This window comes from Oryctolagus cuniculus, chromosome 10, assembly GCF_051225735.1.
Source record: "Oryctolagus cuniculus isolate XC-2025 breed Fujian yellow rabbit chromosome 10, ASM5122573v1, whole genome shotgun sequence".
NCBI lineage: Eukaryota > Metazoa > Chordata > Mammalia > Lagomorpha > Leporidae > Oryctolagus > Oryctolagus cuniculus.
Window position 1 is genome coordinate 93788517 of NC_142876.1, and position 17823 is coordinate 93806339.

General features: G+C 39.8%; 1 protein-coding gene across 1 annotated transcript in view; it reads left to right on the forward strand.

Moving 5' to 3' along the window:
* Positions 1-17823, forward strand: part of DNAH12 (dynein axonemal heavy chain 12) — a 209048-nt gene that overhangs the window by 32330 nt on the left and 158895 nt on the right. Inside the window, exons 9-17 of the mRNA XM_051852268.3 lie at positions 2872-3060; positions 3583-3739; positions 4162-4253; positions 6540-6718; positions 9268-9403; positions 12286-12411; positions 13328-13462; positions 14899-15092; positions 16589-16832. Coding sequence (XP_051708228.3) covers positions 2872-3060; positions 3583-3739; positions 4162-4253; positions 6540-6718; positions 9268-9403; positions 12286-12411; positions 13328-13462; positions 14899-15092; positions 16589-16832 — 1452 coding nt within the window. The remainder of the gene's footprint in view (positions 1-2871; positions 3061-3582; positions 3740-4161; positions 4254-6539; positions 6719-9267; positions 9404-12285; positions 12412-13327; positions 13463-14898; positions 15093-16588; positions 16833-17823) is intronic.

The window sequence follows — 17823 nt, forward strand, 5'->3', positions numbered from 1 at the left end:
TAAATTATAATGTTGTTAAAGTTATTTCAGTATTTTAAATAACATTCTCCTTAAGACAGAATTCTAGGACATTATTTCAAAATAAATTGAAAATAATTTTACTATCATGTTAAGTAAGTTTAGCAGAAAAATAGTTTCTGAAGCAAGCTAAAATGACAAAGTATCCTGCGTGATGACTTGCACTTTAAGGCTATAAGCTACTCATTTTCTTGGAGTTTAAAAGAAGAGTACTATGGTGGTAATTATATTTTTAAACTTATTCCAAGTTGATTGACTGTCATTTTGTTCTCAGTAACATCTTGGTTCACAGAGTTATTGATCATCTTTAAATGACAGAGAATATTAATTTTAGGTAATCATATATTTATAGGCTCCTCAAGTTTTTATTGTAACAGACAAGCAATCCTAGAAAACATGGCATTGAATGAAAACTTTCCCTTTTGGAAAAGATCTCACAAGATTCCATCAAATTTTTTTTTTGACAGGCAGAATGGACAGTGAGAGAGAGAGAGAGAAAGGTCTTCCTTTGCCGTTGGTTCACCCCCCAATAGCCGCTGCGGCCGGCGCACTGCGCTGATCCGAAGGCAGGAGCCAGGTGCTTCTCCTGGTCTCCCATGGGGTGCAGGGCCCAAGCACTTGGGCCATCCTCCACTGCACTCCTGGAAGTGGGACAACCAGGACAGAATCTGGTGCCCCGACCAGGACTAGAACCTGGTGTGCGCCGGCGCTGCTAGGTGGAGGATTAGCCTATTGAGCCGCGGCGCCGGCCCCCCATCAATTTTTTTAAGATGTATTTTATTTATTTGAAAGAGAGAGAGAGAGAGAGAGAGAGAGAGAGAGAGAAGGGAAGACAGAGAAAAAGAGATCTTCCATCCACTGGTTCACTCCCCAGATGGCCGCAGTAGCTGGACCTGGTCAAAGCCAGGAGCCTGGAACTCCATCTCGGTCTTCTACATGCATGACAGGAGCCCAAGTATTTGGGCCATTTTCTTCCCAGGCACATTAGCAGCAAGCTGGATTGAAAGCATAGCAGCTAGGACTGAAACTGCCATATCAATATGTTATACCAGCGTCACAGGCAGAGGCTTTACCCACTGTGCCACATTGCTGGCCCGAGATTCCATGACTTTTGCCTTGAATCTCTAAAAGGATAATACATATACATGTTTCCTTTCTACCCCTACTCTCTTAAGAGGACTATAATTTCATTGATTAATTCATTCGTTCACTGTGAAAGGCAGAGATCTGTTATCCATTAATTCACTCCAAATTCTAACAGTCAGTGGGGCTGGGCCAGAATAAAGTCTGGAGCAGAGAACCTATTTCAGGTCTCCCAAATGAATGGCAGGAACCTGACCATTTGAGCCATCACCTGCTGCCTCGCAGGTGTGCATTAATAATAAGGGGAAATTGGCAGAGAAGCCCGGACTCAAACCCCACACTCTGATATAGGATGCAGTCATCATTTGGCGTCTTAGCTAATTCCAAAGGCCGCTTCTATAGGACTGTGGTTATTAGGAATGTTTCTAAGAGGATTTAGATCAGTATTTGCTGCTAGACCAGTTTTCAATAGTTGGTCCTAAATAAGCAAGCATTATTCATCATTTAGAAACTCATTGTACAGGGCCCAGTGTTCTGGTACAGAGGATTCAGGTGCCACTTTATATGCCAGCATCTTATATAAGAGCTGCAGTTCAAATCCAGGCTTCTCCACTTCTGATCCAACTCCCTGCAGATGTACCTGGGAAGGCAGTGGAAGATGACCTAAGTGCTTGGGTTCCTGCCACCTACATGGGAGACCTGGATGGAGTTCCAGGCTCCTAGCTTTGGCCGGAACCAGTGCAACCATTTGAGAGTGAACTAGAAGATGGAAGATCTCCCTTTGTCTCTACCCATCTCTCTGTCTCTCTGCTTTTTAATTAAATGAATCTTTAAAGAGCTTCATGGTGGGGGGGAAGGGGGCACTGTGGCACAGCGGGTTAACGCCCTGGCCCGAAGCACCACATCCCAAATGGGTGCTGGTTCTAGTCCCAGCTGCTCCTCTTCTGATCCAGCTCTCTGCTGTTGCCTGGGATAGCATAGAAGATGGCCCAAATCCTTGGGCCCCCTGCATCCACGTGGGAGACCTGGAAGAAGCTCCTGGCTCCTGGCTTTGGATCGGCGCAGCTCCAGTTGTTGAGGCTATCGGGGGAGTGAACCAGTGGATGTAAGACCTCTCTCTCTGTCTCTACCTCTCTCTGTAACTCTGTCTTTCAAATAAATAAAAATAAATCTTTTTAAAAAATTAAAAAAAAATTAACCTCATCGGGCATATTTCTAAGTTCCAGAGACTTCAGCTTCATTTGGGTGTGCTGGATCTCTAGAGATAAAAAACCTTGATTTGTGTGACATTTACTGATTTCTGTGGTACAAACATTCCCACCATTGTGGATTTCAAGCTTAAGGATTGAGTAACTGGATCAAACATTCTTGAATGTTAAACGGTTCGCTTTTGGACAACAGGAGCTAATTATAGCCCACCCTAACCTGACTCCATGTGCCTGTCACCCCATTACACCTCACCCTCAGGTTAACCTTCCCCTCACTCCTCACCATGTTTGATCTTCTAGGATATTTTCTGTACCAGAGACAGAATTACTAAAGAATGTGGAAAATTCTACATTGCCTTTTTAAGATTATTCGTGTTGTATGACAAATCGGGGTTTGCAGGTGTTGTTGGTTTATTTACTATTTCCACGACATTTATTAAGAATGTATTGCAGTCAATGGAGATAATTTTCAGGACTAGATTGATGGAAGGATTTGATAGTAGACAATTAGTTAAAGGTTGAATTTATACTTTGTAAAACAATAATCATTTATGATATGCAGCTAAAGGATCTCTTAAGGAGAACTGTAGAAGGATTTGTGAAACTCTTTGACCCAGAAGATCAACAAAAGCTGCCAATATTTAAAATGGAACTGATGCTAGATGAAGATAAGATGGAATTCTACCCTACCTTCCAAGATCTGGAAGACGCTGTTCTGGGTGTGGTGGAGCGCATAGCTGACGCTCTGCAGGTATGGTCACCATGTTTCTCTGTGTGGCTCTGTTTAATGACATTGAAGTACGTGATTCAAATCTCTATAAAATGTGTATGTGCAGGAAACATTATAACTCTTTATTTTCCTCCCATAAGTCATTTTGGATTGGAAAGGTCTCTTGGCTGGAAATGACATTTTTCTTTCTGAAGTTTTGCTGGTAGTTATAAATTGATATTTTTGTGTGTGTCTCCTCTCCTCTCGTAAGCAGTGCATTTCTTAAGAACAAGACCTAATTCATATTCTTTCTAGAGCTTTCTTGTATAACCATTTGGCATTATTATTACTCCAAAAATATTTATTTAGTTATAGAAAACTAATGCAACTTAGGTTTCACATTAGACTACCAACCATAGAGCTTTAAATTATTACATTGCATCAAGTTATTTTTTGTTGGGCTATTGAAATTTGGAAAAAAAATGTTTAAAAATATAAGATTGACATGTAGGTCAATCGCAGCTAGATGTTTATGACATACATTGCTATTTCTGCTTGTGTTAGAATGTCCAGACAGTACCCTCTTGGCTGTCAGGAACTTCCACACCTGTAAATCTTGACACAGAACTTCCTGAACACGTATTACAGTGGGCTCTTAGCACATTGAAGGTGGCAGTACATCGGAACTTAGAAGGTGTAAGAAAACATTATGAGATGTATGGTACGTGTTACGTTTATTGTGTTTTTCTCCTTCACTTTATCTTATTTATTTACTTTTTAAAAGATTTATTTATTTGAAAGTCAGAGTTATACATAGAGAGAAGGAGAGGCAGAGAGAGAGACAGAGAGAGGTCTTCCATCCACTGGTTCATTCCCCAATTGGCCATAAAGGTTGGAGCTGCGCTAATCTGAAGCCAGGATCATTGGGTCTCCCATGTGGGAGCGGGGACCCAAGCACTTGGGCTTTTTTTTTTTTAAAGCTTTTATTAATGAATGCATTCTTTTAATATGGTAATCTATATATACTAAGATTTTATTAATAATAATATTTGAGTAGGCTATTCCTTTCCATGATTATATTTTTAAAAGCACTTTACCATTTTAAAAGAGCATTAAGATTTTAATTAGACTGTCACTTTTCAGTTGAAAAATATAATTGGCTTCTTGATGGGACTGCTGTAAAAAAGATAGAGGCATTTCAGGCAGAAGATCATACTTTTGATGAATATACAGAGGTAAGTCACTGTTCTGTTTTGTATAAATGCCTTTTGCATGTTTGTAAATTGGAATTTTTTTATTCTACAAGGAATTGCTTCAGTGAAAACAGAATTTACCTACACAAAATAAACTGCTAATAAAAAATAGATTTTGTTATTTAAAACATCATTTTTGAAATCTCACTAAGTCTTCTAATCGAGGGCTAGGTTTAGTAAAATATTTTTGGATTTCCTTGTCAAATTTTGATGTACTGTGGTTGTGGTTAGCATGCCAATCTAAGAAGGAAAAATTTTAAAATTATCAACTATAATATAAATATTGATGAACTGTCTTATGCTTGAATTTGCATACAACTGAAAAAGGATGGGGTAGTGGTTAGGAATAAACAGAAGAAAAGATTGAATTAGACAAAAAAGCTAGTCTTCTTATGCAGTAGGGTGACTGTAGATGAAGGTAATATTCTATGTATTAAAAAAAAAAAAGAAAGGAGAGAGGATCTTGAATGTTTTTGCCATAAAGAGATAATGTTTGAGGCAAGAGATAGGTTTACTCTGAATTGAATGTTATACAATGTGTATTTCAAGACATCACAAAGTACCCCATATAGTGATTTTATGTATCTGTTTTTAAAAAGATTGACCATAAGCTGATCATTGTTGAAGCTGGATGCTGAATATATTTAGTCTACATTTGAATGTTTAAAATGTCCCATAAACAGTTTAAAACTGTGAAATACATAGAAAAGTGTGTAAAGTGTGTATATGCAGGCTGATAGGGAATTCTGACTACATGGTACGACTCGGTGGCTAAACCATTAGAACTGTGCAGCTCCCAGAAGGCACCCTGTGCCTCTCTGCAGTGATAACTTTCTTCTTTATTGGCAGTGATTATCCTGACGTGTCTTGCTTTCCTTTATTGTTTTACCACTTAGGTTTCCATCCTTAAAGGCTGTGAATTAGTGCTGCTCATAATTAGATGAAAGATACCATAGAGTAGGCTCTTTGGTTTCTTACTTTTCATCTTCGTGAAAATCCTCCATAGTCACCCTTTTTCTCTCTGCTGGCCATTTGATATATTTTCAACCAAGAACAAAACAAGATAGTCTTTGAATTAATTCCTCAATGCCTTCTGCTCCTGTGAACGTCGAAAAATTTAAGCCCATCTCACTGAATACTGAACACTGCAGAGAAACAGGATAGTCTTGAGAGAGAGGAAAATGGAGAGAATGTCTTTGTAAGGAAGAATAAAAAGCACAGGGCATTTTGGTGAGAGGTGGATCAGGGTGAGGCCGGCAGTCGATAGAAGCGTTAGAGATAGATTGCCAAATGAAGTCAAAATTTGTCACAAAATCTAATGGATCTTGTGCAGTTTCTCTTCCATACTATATCGTTTCATTCTTTTTTTTTAATTGAGCTTGATTTTGGTTTTCCTTTTATTTATTTATTTTTTTGTTAAGATTTATTTTATTTATTTGAAAGAGTTACAGAGAGAGGTAGAGACAGAGAGGTCATCCATCTGTTGATTCACTCCCCAAGTGGCTGCATTGACCGGAGCTGTGCCAATCCAAAGCCAGGAACCAGGAGCCTCCTCCAGGTTTCCCATGTGGGTGCAGGGGCCCAAGGACCCAGGCCATAGCAGAGAGCCGGATCAGAAGAGGAGCAGCCAGGACTAGAACCGGTGCCCATAAGGGATGCCAGTGCTTTAGGCCAGGGCGTTAACCCGCTGTGCCACAGCGCCGGCCCTTTTTTCATTCTTAAACATTATTACCGTGTTCGGATATCTAGAAGTTATTATCAATTCTTGTATCTTTGATCTTTGGTAATGGCAGAGCTTAACTACTTTTTCCCTCCTGAATTCTTCTGAGCAAAACCAAAAATTTCCCCTTTCTTTGTTTCCCTAAAAATCAAACTTGGCTGTTTAGTGTGACATCAGTAGTGGTGAAAGCAAATATTTGTTAGTTATACAAATTGCCATGTGATGCAGGCCTGTTTCTAAACAGAGAAATGACTTCCTTGTGGAATAGTGTTCTTAACAATTACTGAGGGAACTTTAGCCTTGTGAAAAGTTCAGCTTTCAATGCCATGCCTTCACGCTGGACATTGTTTTGCAAATGGGCAAGTTCCTTAGTGGAAGGATAAGTTAAAAATAAAAGACATGTTAAAAAAAAAAAAAAAAGGACCATTTTAGGCACTTAGCAAAAAGAGATGATTTTGATTTATATGATTAAGAGTTTCACTGCAGTACTCTAAAATCACTGATGAATTAAATTCTAAGCATTCTTTTCTGTTTTCAACTCTCTCAAGTTTATAGATAAATTTTTCAGTCTTGCCTCAGAAATAATGCTTTTGCCTCAGTGGGTTCATTACCCTATGGTGCGCCTGGATTGTGAAGATTTGAAGACAGGCCTGAAAAATAAAGCCAGAGACTTTGCGAACAGATTACTAAATGATATAGCTTCAAAATACAGGAAAGAAAATGAGTGGTAAGTAGGAGTAATCAGCAAACTCAGAATTATAGGACCAAAATCAGTACTTTGCTAAAGTAACTTGTTAATCAGCAAAAGATGCAAATCTGTATGTTCTCAAAGCCTTTTTCCCAGAGCCGCCTCCTAAGGAGGTTCCTCCACACACCGTGGGGATGGGTTCAGTTGTTTAATACTGGCTGAGATTCACTTGAAGGCAGCCCAGAACTTTTTTTTTTTTTTTAGCATTTGTATGTCAGTAGCATGATAATGAAAATGCTATTCTGAGTATGACAAATATATGAGTTCATTCCTGGTTCTAATATTTACTTGTTTGTCACCTTAGCTTAGCTTATGTGTGTCAGCTGTGAAATGGAGGTGCTGATGCCTGTTTCTCAGGATGGCCGTTAAACTGGATTCACAAACCAGAGACTTCTTAGCTCCGCGTCGTGCCGCTGGGTTGCACTTGTTTCTCACTGTGTTGTATTTTGTTTAAAGAAAATTTTCATTTGCTGTTGATGTTTCAAAATGCCCTCTTTCTGTCCCTTTCTCTATCTATTTGACTCATGCAAACACACACACACACACACACACAAAACACATACCACACACACCACACACACTCTTTTCCTAAGGATTTCTTGCTTTTGTTCACAAGTGCAGACTGCTGGTGCTGTGGTGTAGCAGGTTAAGCTGCCGCCTGCAGTGTTGGCATCCCATATGGATGCCCAGCTTCTCCTCTTCAAATCTAGCTCTCTGGTATTGCTTGTGGAAAAGCAGTGGAGGATGGCCCAAGTGCTTGGGCCTCTGCACTCATGTGTAGACCCAGATGAAGCTCCTGGCTAAGGATTGGCCCAACTCAGCCATTGCAACTATTTGGGGAGTGGACCAAGAGATGGAAGATTTCTCTCTCCATCTCTCCTTCTCTGTAATGCTGACTTTCAAATAAATAAGTTTTTTTAAGAAAGCTTTTTAAAATAAATATAAATTTCATAGGTACAGCTTTTGGAATATAGCAGTTCTTCCCCCATGCCTGCCTTCCCACCCCCACTTCTATCCCACCTCCAATTGCCTCTCCCATCCCATTCTTCATTACAGAAAACCAACTCTATACTAAGATTTCAACAGTTTACGCCCACACAGACACACAAAGTATAAAGTACTGTTTGAAGACAAGTTTTACCGTTAATTCTAGTAGTACAGCTCATTAAGGACAGAGGTCCTACATGGGGAGTAAGAGCACAGTGACTCCTGTTGTTGATTTAACAATTAACACTCTTACTTTTGACATTCAGTGACCACCTGAGGCTCTTAACATGAGCTGCCAAGGCTATGGAAGCCTTTTGAGTCCACAAACTCTGTCAGTATTTAGACAGGGCCGTAAGCAAAGTGGAAGTTCTCTCCTCCTTCAGAGAAAGGTACCTCCTTCTTTGATGGCCCCTTCTTTACACTGGAATCTCACTCACAGAGGTCTTTCATGTAGGTCATTTTTTGCCAGGAATTCTCCTGACTCTGCCATGAACTAATTGCATGACTCTGGACAAGTTACTTAATTCCTCTTAGCCTCAGTTCCTGCTGTGTCAGCTGGAGAAAGTAATAGCTCCTTTGCTGGTATTACAAATATCAATGTTTAAAAGATTTATTTATTTGTTTGAAAGGGCAAGAGTGGTGGTGGGGGGACAGAAAGAGAGGCAGAGGCCAGGAACTTCTTCCAGGTCTCCCATGTGTGTTTAGGGGCTCAAGCACTTGGGCCATCTTTCTTCTGATTTTCCAGCCACATTAGCAGGGAGCTGAATCAGAAGTGGAGCAGCAAGGACTCAAACATTGGGTCACACGGGGTGCTGGTGTTGCAGGTGGCAGCGTGGCTCACTGCACTGTTGTGCCAGATCCACAAATACCACTTGTTAGCAAACAGCACCATACCTGGTGTAGAATAGAAAGCCTTCACTTGTTTTCAGTAAATAAACACATATGGCTGTCAAAAAGTCAGGTGTTTATCAGACAAACTGATAAAAGTATATGACACAGAAAAAATATCAAAGATGCTACAGTGTTAGATCCTATCCCTGTCTCTGAAGTCTTATCAAGAATAATAAATAAATGATGCTACAAATAATTATATTTATCAGTAAATGAGAGTGTACTGTGTGCTGTGCCCTTTGTTTGAGTTATTCTAATTAAGCATTTAACAACATGAATGTTAATAGCTTGATGTAACAGGCATGGAGGTTGATGTAAGATTAGGAAGCTAGCAGTCCACTTAGGTAGGTTTTTGAGTTAGGGCTGCCTGATCCAAATTATGATCTTATTTTGGGTATTCAAGGAAGTTGAAACAATCTCTAGGAAAAATATGCCATAATTTCATAACAAAATATTAACTTTATAGCTTGTGTTGATGAATGATATATACTGGGTTAATCAGATAAGTTTAATGTTTTACAATACCTTGTTGGATTAACCAATGCTTAGGTTCCCACAGTTGCTATTTTGTAATAATCACAAGAACACATTTATTGAGTATGCCAGAACACTAAATGCCATACACATGGTAAAGCAGAGTGTTATGTCAGTATTTGCAGTGAATTTGAAGCAATTAAAGAGCGAGCACTGAAAGTCCCTGAGACATCAGAAGAAATGATGGATCTGATATCGTATGTCGAAAAAGCCCGTACTGTAGGGATTGAAGAGCTGATTTTAAGGATCCAGGTAAGGAACTTTTGATTTACAAAGTTTAAATAGTTTTAAAAATTGTGGACTTTTATATATATATACATATATATTTTTTAAATGTGTAAAATACACAGTTAAATAGTTATAAACTGAGAGTCTATGTTGCCACCACCTATGTCAAGAAAGAGGGGAGCCCCTGGGGCCAGCATGGTGGCGCAGTGGGTTAAGCTATATCACCTATCAGAGTGCCCCTTTGAGTCCTGGCTCCTCTGCTCTGATCCAGCCCGCTGCTAATGTATGTGGGAAGATGGTTCAAGTGCTTGGGACTCTACTCCCCACATGGGAGACCTGCGTAGAGCGCTGGGCCATTGTCTTTGGCCTGGCTCTGTGCTGGCTGTTGGAGTCAATTGGGAGTTAACCAGCAGATGAATGATTGATCTCTCTCTCCTCCTCAATTGCTCTGCCTGTCAAATAAATAAATAGATCATAAAAGGAAAGAAAGAGGACAGCCTAGAAGGGTTCTGCATGGGTCTTCCTGATCACAACTCCTTCCCTCTCCCCTAGGGGTTTTCACTTTATTTTTATAATAATCATGTCTTTGGTTTTTTAAAATTATTTTGAAATTTAAATTTATTGTCATTTTATTTGAATAACAGAGGCAGAGACAGACCTCATACAGAGAGCTTTGTATTCTCTGATTGACTCCACAAATGTCCACAAGTAGCTAGGATTAGGCAGTTCAAAGCCAGGAGCCCAGAACTCTGTCTGGGTCTCCCATATGGGTGGCAGGTACTCCACTGCTTGGGCTATCAGTTGCTGCGTCTCAGGATGTGCATTAGCAAGAAGCTAGAATTGGAAGTGGAGTCAGGACTTGAACCCAGGCAGCCCAGTGTGGGATGTGGGCTTTTTTTTTTTTTTTTTTTTTTTTTTTTTTTTTAGGATTTATTTATTTATTTGAAAGGAAGAGTTACAGAAGGGCTGTGGGAGAGACATGGAGAAAGAAATCTTCCATCCACTGGTTCACTCCCCAAATGGCTGCAATGGCTGGGGCTGGGCCAGGCAGAAGCCAGGAGCTTCTTCCTAATCGCTCACATGGGTCCAGAGACCCAAACACTTGAGCCGTCCTCTGCTGTTTTCCCAGGATCCTTTTCAGGGAGCTGGATGGAAAGTGGAGCAGCTGGGATGTGAACCTGCACCCATATGGGATGCTGGGGTTGCAGCTTAAGTTACTCTGCCACAACGCTGGCCCCCCAAGTGGCATCCTAACTGTTGTGCCAAGCACTTGCTTGGTATATTTGGTTTTCTTCAGTTTTCGTCAACTGTGTGTATCTTTAAACAAAATAGATTTTTACAAATTTTTTTGTAGTTTCTACACTTAATAGTATGCTTATATCTTCGTCACACCTATATTTATTCACATTGTTTATTTAGAAAAAACTAAAAAGTGTGAAATAATGCATGTACTGTATATTACATAAAACAGAATTGTCCCATTTAAAATATCATAGCAGCCAGGGATTGGCACACAGGGAAAGAGACAGAGCCAACAACTTAGACACCCATCCCTATGGCCTTTTTGTGGATGTGAGCTCCAGCCTGACATTGACAGCGATCACTTCCTTGCTTTTTACAGATTTACTCTCTAAAGATGCGTCTCAGTAGAATGAATTTTTGTCTGACTTCCATCTTTATATAAAGGGAATCATACTGTTTATAATTTTTGGCATCATAGCAGTGTTGTTAGTGATGTTCTTGCTCCTTAACTTTTGCTTTTGTTGCTGTCTAGTATTCCATTCTAGATTGTATCACTATAGAATAACATTTTTAAAATTTCAACTGTTCTGGAGATTGGGTTGTTTCCAGTTTAGCTGTTAGTAGTAATGCTTCTGGAAACATTTCTGTACTTAAATCCTGGTTCATGTGTTCGTACATTCCTCCCTTCTTGTTAGAGGACTTGTTTTTCATTTGAATTTATTTAATTCATTTGAAAGGCACAGAGGGAGGTAGAGAGGGAAGGAGAAAGGGAAAGAGACAGAGAATTAACCTAGTATCCACAGATTCACTTCTCAGGTGGCCACAATGGCCAGAGCTGAAACAGGTTGAAGCCAGGAGCCAGAAGCTCAATCCAGGAGGTAAAAGTATTTGACTTCTCTATTCAGATAAATCCATTGTTTTAAAAAGCTTTTTTTTTAACCTTTGCTCTTCACCCCCAAACTCGTAGACTATTATTGTATGCTAATGTAACATCCATGACTACACAAAACAACACAGAAGATATAAAATGTTACCAAAGATTGAAAAATTTTAAAATTCATAAGAGTTTCTGAACATTTGGACATCTTTTCAGTTGTATACAAGGAGCACCAGGTTTCCTTTGTGTTAAACCAACTGCAAGGGAAAACTTTTAGTAAGTTTTATTGCCAGTGTAAAAGCACAGTAAGGGGCTGGCGCTGTGGCATAGTGGGTAAAGCTGCTGCCTGCAGTGCCGGCATCCCATATGGGCACCGGTTCTAGTTCTGGCTGTTCCACTTCAAATCTAGCTCTCTGCTATGGCCCGGGAAAGCAGTAGAAGATGGCCCAAGTCCTTGGGCCCCTGCACCCATGTGTGAGACCTGGAAGAAGCTCCTGGCTTCTGGCTTCAGATCAGCCCAGTTCCAGCTGTTGTGGCCATCTGGGGAGTGAACCAGTGGATAGAAGATCTCTCTCTCTCTCTCTTTCTGTAACAATACCTTTCAAATAAATAAATCATAAAAAAAATACAGTTCAGTGACCTGAAGCTGAATAAATCATACTTGGGCTGCTGGAATACCCATGTGATTTGGGCCATTTAAAATAGCAGCTAATCTGAGTTGGCTCTCTTTTTTCAAAATGCCTTTGCTTTTCTGTTTGGTGTATTATATCTACAGTTTATTTTGCAGGAATCCAAACGCCAGATGAGTTACTTTTTAGATGTTTTTCTGTTTCCTAAAGAAGACTTAGCTTTAAATGCAAATGTCCTCATGTGGCCCAGCAAAATTCGACCCATCTTTGATGAGAATGATGAGGTAAATGTATTTTTCAGCATATGTTTTTGAAATATGATTAAAATTCTTTTTTGTAATCTGATATTTTAAGCACTTTGTTCACATTTAACTTTCATGCCTACTTGTCATCTACCTTTAAGAAGTAACTTCATGTGTCAATTTAAATTTGAGTCTGGCAACATTTATTTCCCTCTAGTTTAGGATAGACTGTTAGGCTTAAGTCATAGGGTCTTGTAAGTAGACTGGTGTGAAAAAAGGCTGAAGTATTATATAAATTCACAACAGTTAGCACTGTACTCAGTTCTTTCACTAAATTATTTAGTAAATTCATTTAGTAAATCATTTAATGCAAATCAAAATTCCAGGTGCTCCCATTTACCCCATTATATAGATAAGAAAAATAAAACTCGGAGAAGTTAAATAACTTAATATCACAGAGATAAGATAGCAGAGCTAGCATTTTATATGACTGCATATAGTTTCATATTTTGAGAAAAAACTCTTAACGTAGCCACTGGATCCTAACTTGGGAGGTAAGATGTCAGCTTCTTCATCTCTGAGTTGAGAAGAGTAATTCCTGTGGCATCCCAGGCGAGGGGCTCAGTAGTTCCTGATACACAGCACAGGCATGCTCAGTGAATGCTCCCTTCTGTTGCACCAGAATCTATTAAGTAATCATGGTATTCAGTTAATAAATAAGTGCTGTGAAAGTCACCTTCAAGATCTAGGGGAATTGTCCGTGCAGTTTATTCTTTGCATTTTTGGTTCAGCTATTATAGACAGTATATTATTAGTATATTATTTTTATAATCATTTTTACTTCCCTGGGTTTTTTTTTTTTTTAATTACTTTAGAAAGCATTTGGCTTTACAATTTGATAACTCTCTCCTTTGTAATAAAATAATTAACATGATTAAATTATGTTTTTTTTTTTAAGCTCATTGAGAATGCTAAGCTTAAAAAAGAAAATGAGCTAATTGCCAAGAGAGAGAAACTGATTTTGGAAATAGAAAAGATAGCCCGCCGCATGGAGGAGTTCACCGAGTTTGCAGAGCTGGAACGCATGCAGCAGGTGTGATCAGTACCTAGGCTGTAGCTCAGGCTGGTTCATAGTGATATGGGTGCATCACCATCTGTTTGGAAATACAGAACATCACATGTTCATGGTGGCCAACAGGCTTTGGCTCTTAGGTGTAGAACTGGTTGTATTTGTGGGTCCATTTTCGTGACTTAGTTTTCTATTTGTAGACTAAATGTAACAATACCTTTTCTCTCTGGCATTATACTGTTATTTTTCTTCTTTCTTTTTTTAGCTTTTGTATTTAAAAATATTCCAAGTAACACAAAAAGGCATAAAAGAGAGTTCAGTGCCACACACAGATTAGACAGTTTTTAATTTTACCATATTTTCTGTAAACATTATGTAGATAAATGTACATGCTATTTCTTAAAGCAGGAATGAATATAATGATAACACATAACGTGGGAAGTCATGGAGAAGATCATAAAATGAGAAAATAAGGGCATATTACTATATAAAGGATATAATTCAGTGACAACAATATTTATAAATATCTGTATACCAAGTAACAGAGTATCCACACTTTTTTATTACATATTCTACATCTAAAAAAAAGCTGTGGGATTTGTCTTTCTGTGTCTGGCTTATTTCACTTAGCGTAATTATCTCTAGTTCCATCCATTCTGTTGCAAATGGTAGAATTGTATTCTTTTTTTTTTTTATAGCTGAGTGATATTCCGTTGTGGATATGTACCACATTTTTCTTTGTCCTTTTTTTTCTCACTTTCTTTTCTTCCTTCCTTCCTTCTTTCCTTCCTTCCTTCCTTCCTTCCTCTCTCTCCTCTCTCTCTCCTCTCTCTCCTCTCTCTCCTCTCTCCTCCCCTCTCCTTCTTTGCTTCTCTCTCCCTCTTTCTCTTTCTCTGTCTCTCTTTGCTTCTTTCTCTCTCTCATTCTTTCTTTCTAAGAAATCGCCCATCTTCTGATGGACTCAGCAAATGGCCTTAGTGGTTGGGGCTGGGCTAGGCCAAAGCCAGGAGATTGGATCTCCATGAGTCTCCCACATGGGTGGCATCTGCACTTTCCCAGACACATCAGCAGGGGGCTGGATTTAAAGTGGAGTAGCCAGGACTTGAACCAGTGTCCACATGAGATGCCAGCATGGCAGAGGCTTATCCCTCTGTGCTACAGTGCTGGCCCTCTATTTTTTTTTTTTTTTTTTTTTTTTTTTTTTTTTTTACCATTCTACTTGGAGTAAGAGGATACTGTGGTTTTCACATATTTGTTGGTCATTTGTATTTCTTCCTTTGAAAAATTTGTATTCGTATCCTTTGCCATTTCCTAACTGGCTTGTTTTTATTTTTGGTCATAGAAAGTTAATACTTAAAGTTGCTCTATAAATAAGGGCATATCCTATAGAGTATTATATGATCTTATTTTTAATAAATTGATTTAAATATTTCTTGAGCTCAAAAATGATTTGCTTACAGTATGTGACAGATGTAAGACAACTTCAAAAACGCATTCAAGACTCGGAAGAAGCTGTTCAGTTTATTAATAAAGAAGAGGAACTTTTCAAATGGGAATTGACAAAATATCCTGAACTGGATAAATTAAAAGTTAACATTGAGCCCTACCATAAATTTTTCAATTTTGTTTTAAAGTGGCAACGAACAGAAAAACGGTAATTTTAAAGACAGATTTGTTTATTTAAAAGAATATCAGAGAGAGGGAAAGAAGAGAGAGAGATAGTGATCTTCCATGTCATGGTTCACTCTCCCAAATACCCACAATTGCTGAGGCTGGGCTGGGCGGAAGCCAGGAGCCCAGAGCTCCATCTAGCTCATTCATATGGGTGGCAGGCACTCCAATATTTGAGCCACCATCTACTGCTTTCCCAGGCACAATAGCAGGAGGCTGCATTGGAAGCAGACTAACTAGGACTGGTACCGGGCACTTCCAATATGTAATGTGGGCACCCTAAGCAGCAGTTTAACCTGCTGTGCCACGATGCCTGCCCCAAAACTGCAATTTATAGTAATACAATTAAAAAAACTAAACAGATGATATGGGAGAATTTGTGAAACAGAAATTGATTTTTGGGAATTAAGTATTTAAAATAGTTCTTACTGTTGATATAGAAGAAGCAAATGCTGGTGTGGTTCCACCTAACTTTTCAGAAATGTCACTTGGGTTTGCCAGTCAGTTATCTTGTGTAAACATTAGTTAGATTAGTTAATTGAGGTCAAATCTGCATTATATTTGGAGACTGTTAGTTGTCCATTTATGATCATATTCCTGATTTGGGACATGCAGCATAGCACAAATGAGGATTTATGTCCCGTGTCTCAGCTCTACTTGGTATGACTGAACAGACCAATAACTACTCTTAGCCTCAGTGTGTCTCTTCTTTTTTAAGATTTGTTTATTTATTTGAAAGGCAGAGAGAGAGAGAGAGAGAGAGAGCGAGCGCATGCGAGCAAGCAAGAGAGCTTTCATCCGCTAGTTCACTCCCCAAATGGCCAAAATGACCAGGGCTGGGCCAGGCTGAAGTCAGGAGCCAGGAGCTTCTCCTTGGTCTCCCACGTGGGTTACCAGGTCCCAGGAACTTGGGCCGTTTTCCACTGCTCTCCCAGGCACATTATCAGGGAGCTGGAGTGGCAGTGAAGCAGCAGGGACACTAACCAGCACCACAGGCTACTGCTTAGCCCACTACGCCCCAGCGCCCAGCGTGTCTCTTATACAGTGAGCGGATTGAGCCTACAGAATCTCCAGTGTCCTGCCAGACTCCTAAAGTCTGAGTTTAATATGTTTTTTTCAGGCCGGCGCCGTGGCTCACTAGGCTAATCCTCCGCCTTGCGGTGGGCGCCGGCACACCGGGTTCTAGTCCGGGTTGGGGCGCCGGATTCTGTCCCGGTTGCCCCTCTTCCAGGCCAGCTCTCTGCTGTGGCCAGGGAGTGCAGTGGAGGATGGCCCAAGTTCTTGGGCCCTGCACCCCATGGGAGACCAGGAGAAGTACCCGGCTCCTGCCATCGGATCAGCCCGGTGCGCCGGCTCTGGCGGCCATTGGAGGGTGAACCAACGGCAAAGGAAGACCTTTCTCTCTCTGTCTCTCTCTCTCACTGTCCACTCTGCCTGTAAAAAAAAAGAAAGAAAAAAAAATGTTTTTTTTCAATGCAGGTGGATGGACGGAGGGTTTTTGGACCTCAATAGGGAAAACCTGGAGGCTGATGTGGATGAGTTTTCCCGAGAAATTTTTAAGACACTGAAGTTTTTCCAAATGAAACAAAAGAAAGAATTACAAGAAAAAAGGAAAGCAGAAAGAAAACTATCTCTGACAGAAGAGAAAGCTGAGGAAGTACCAAAAGAGAATCCTACAATTACTATGTGCAGTGCCGTAATGGATCAGATAAAAGCATTTAAGGTACACACATATTTGATGACTTTTTAGTATAGATAGCTTCTCAACTTTGTGTTGCCTTTTGTTTTTTTTAATTTGGAAGGAAGGCATTGCAAGAGACAGATAACAATCTTCTATCTGCTGTTTCACTTCCCAAATGCTTGCAGCAGCTGAGACTGGACCAGACCAAAGCCAGGAGCCTGGAACTCCATATGGGTCTCCCACATAGATGGCAAGGACCCAATTACTTAACTGTTATCTGCTGCCTAGGGTGTGCATTTAGCAAGAAACTGAATGGGAGGTGGATTGAATACTCACATCCAGGCACTCTGCAGTGGGATGTGAGCATGTTAACCACTGAACGAAATGCTCTTTATTTATTTATTTAATTTGAAAGATGAAAACAGAGAAGGATGGGGGACATGCCTTGTTATATAAAATATAAACTTAATCTTTTGGTCTTACATTTTGTGTGTAACAGTAGTCTTTAGCTGTGTGTCAGATAGGTTTGGTGAGCATCTAGCCAGTGTTAGCCTCAGTTTACACTATGTGACTCAAGAGGAACCATTCCTAATGCATCATCCCTCTGCCATAGTGATAGGTTCAGGGATAAGTGTATAATCCAAACCAGGCCAGTAAGAGTTATTTTGGGATTTTTGAACTGAGTCTGCGAAAGGAAGCCTGTTTTCCTTTACTCACAAGCTGTAATTATAACAGTCTGAGCCCCATGTAGCCATGGGGTAGCTGATTTGAGAGAATGACACTGATATCTAAAAAGAAGAAATAGAAGGACACTACTATCAACTTTAACCCTCAGAATCCAGAGGTTTGGGGGCATTTATCATGGGTTCTTTCTTCTATCTGCCACCACTTTTTTGACGATCTCATCCCATGACTTTAAATGTCATCTGTATGCTGGAAACTTCCATCCCAAATCTCACTTCTAAACCCAAGATTCACTTATCCAACTTCCGACTTGTGATCTTTCCTTAGATGTCCAAAACACATGACAAAC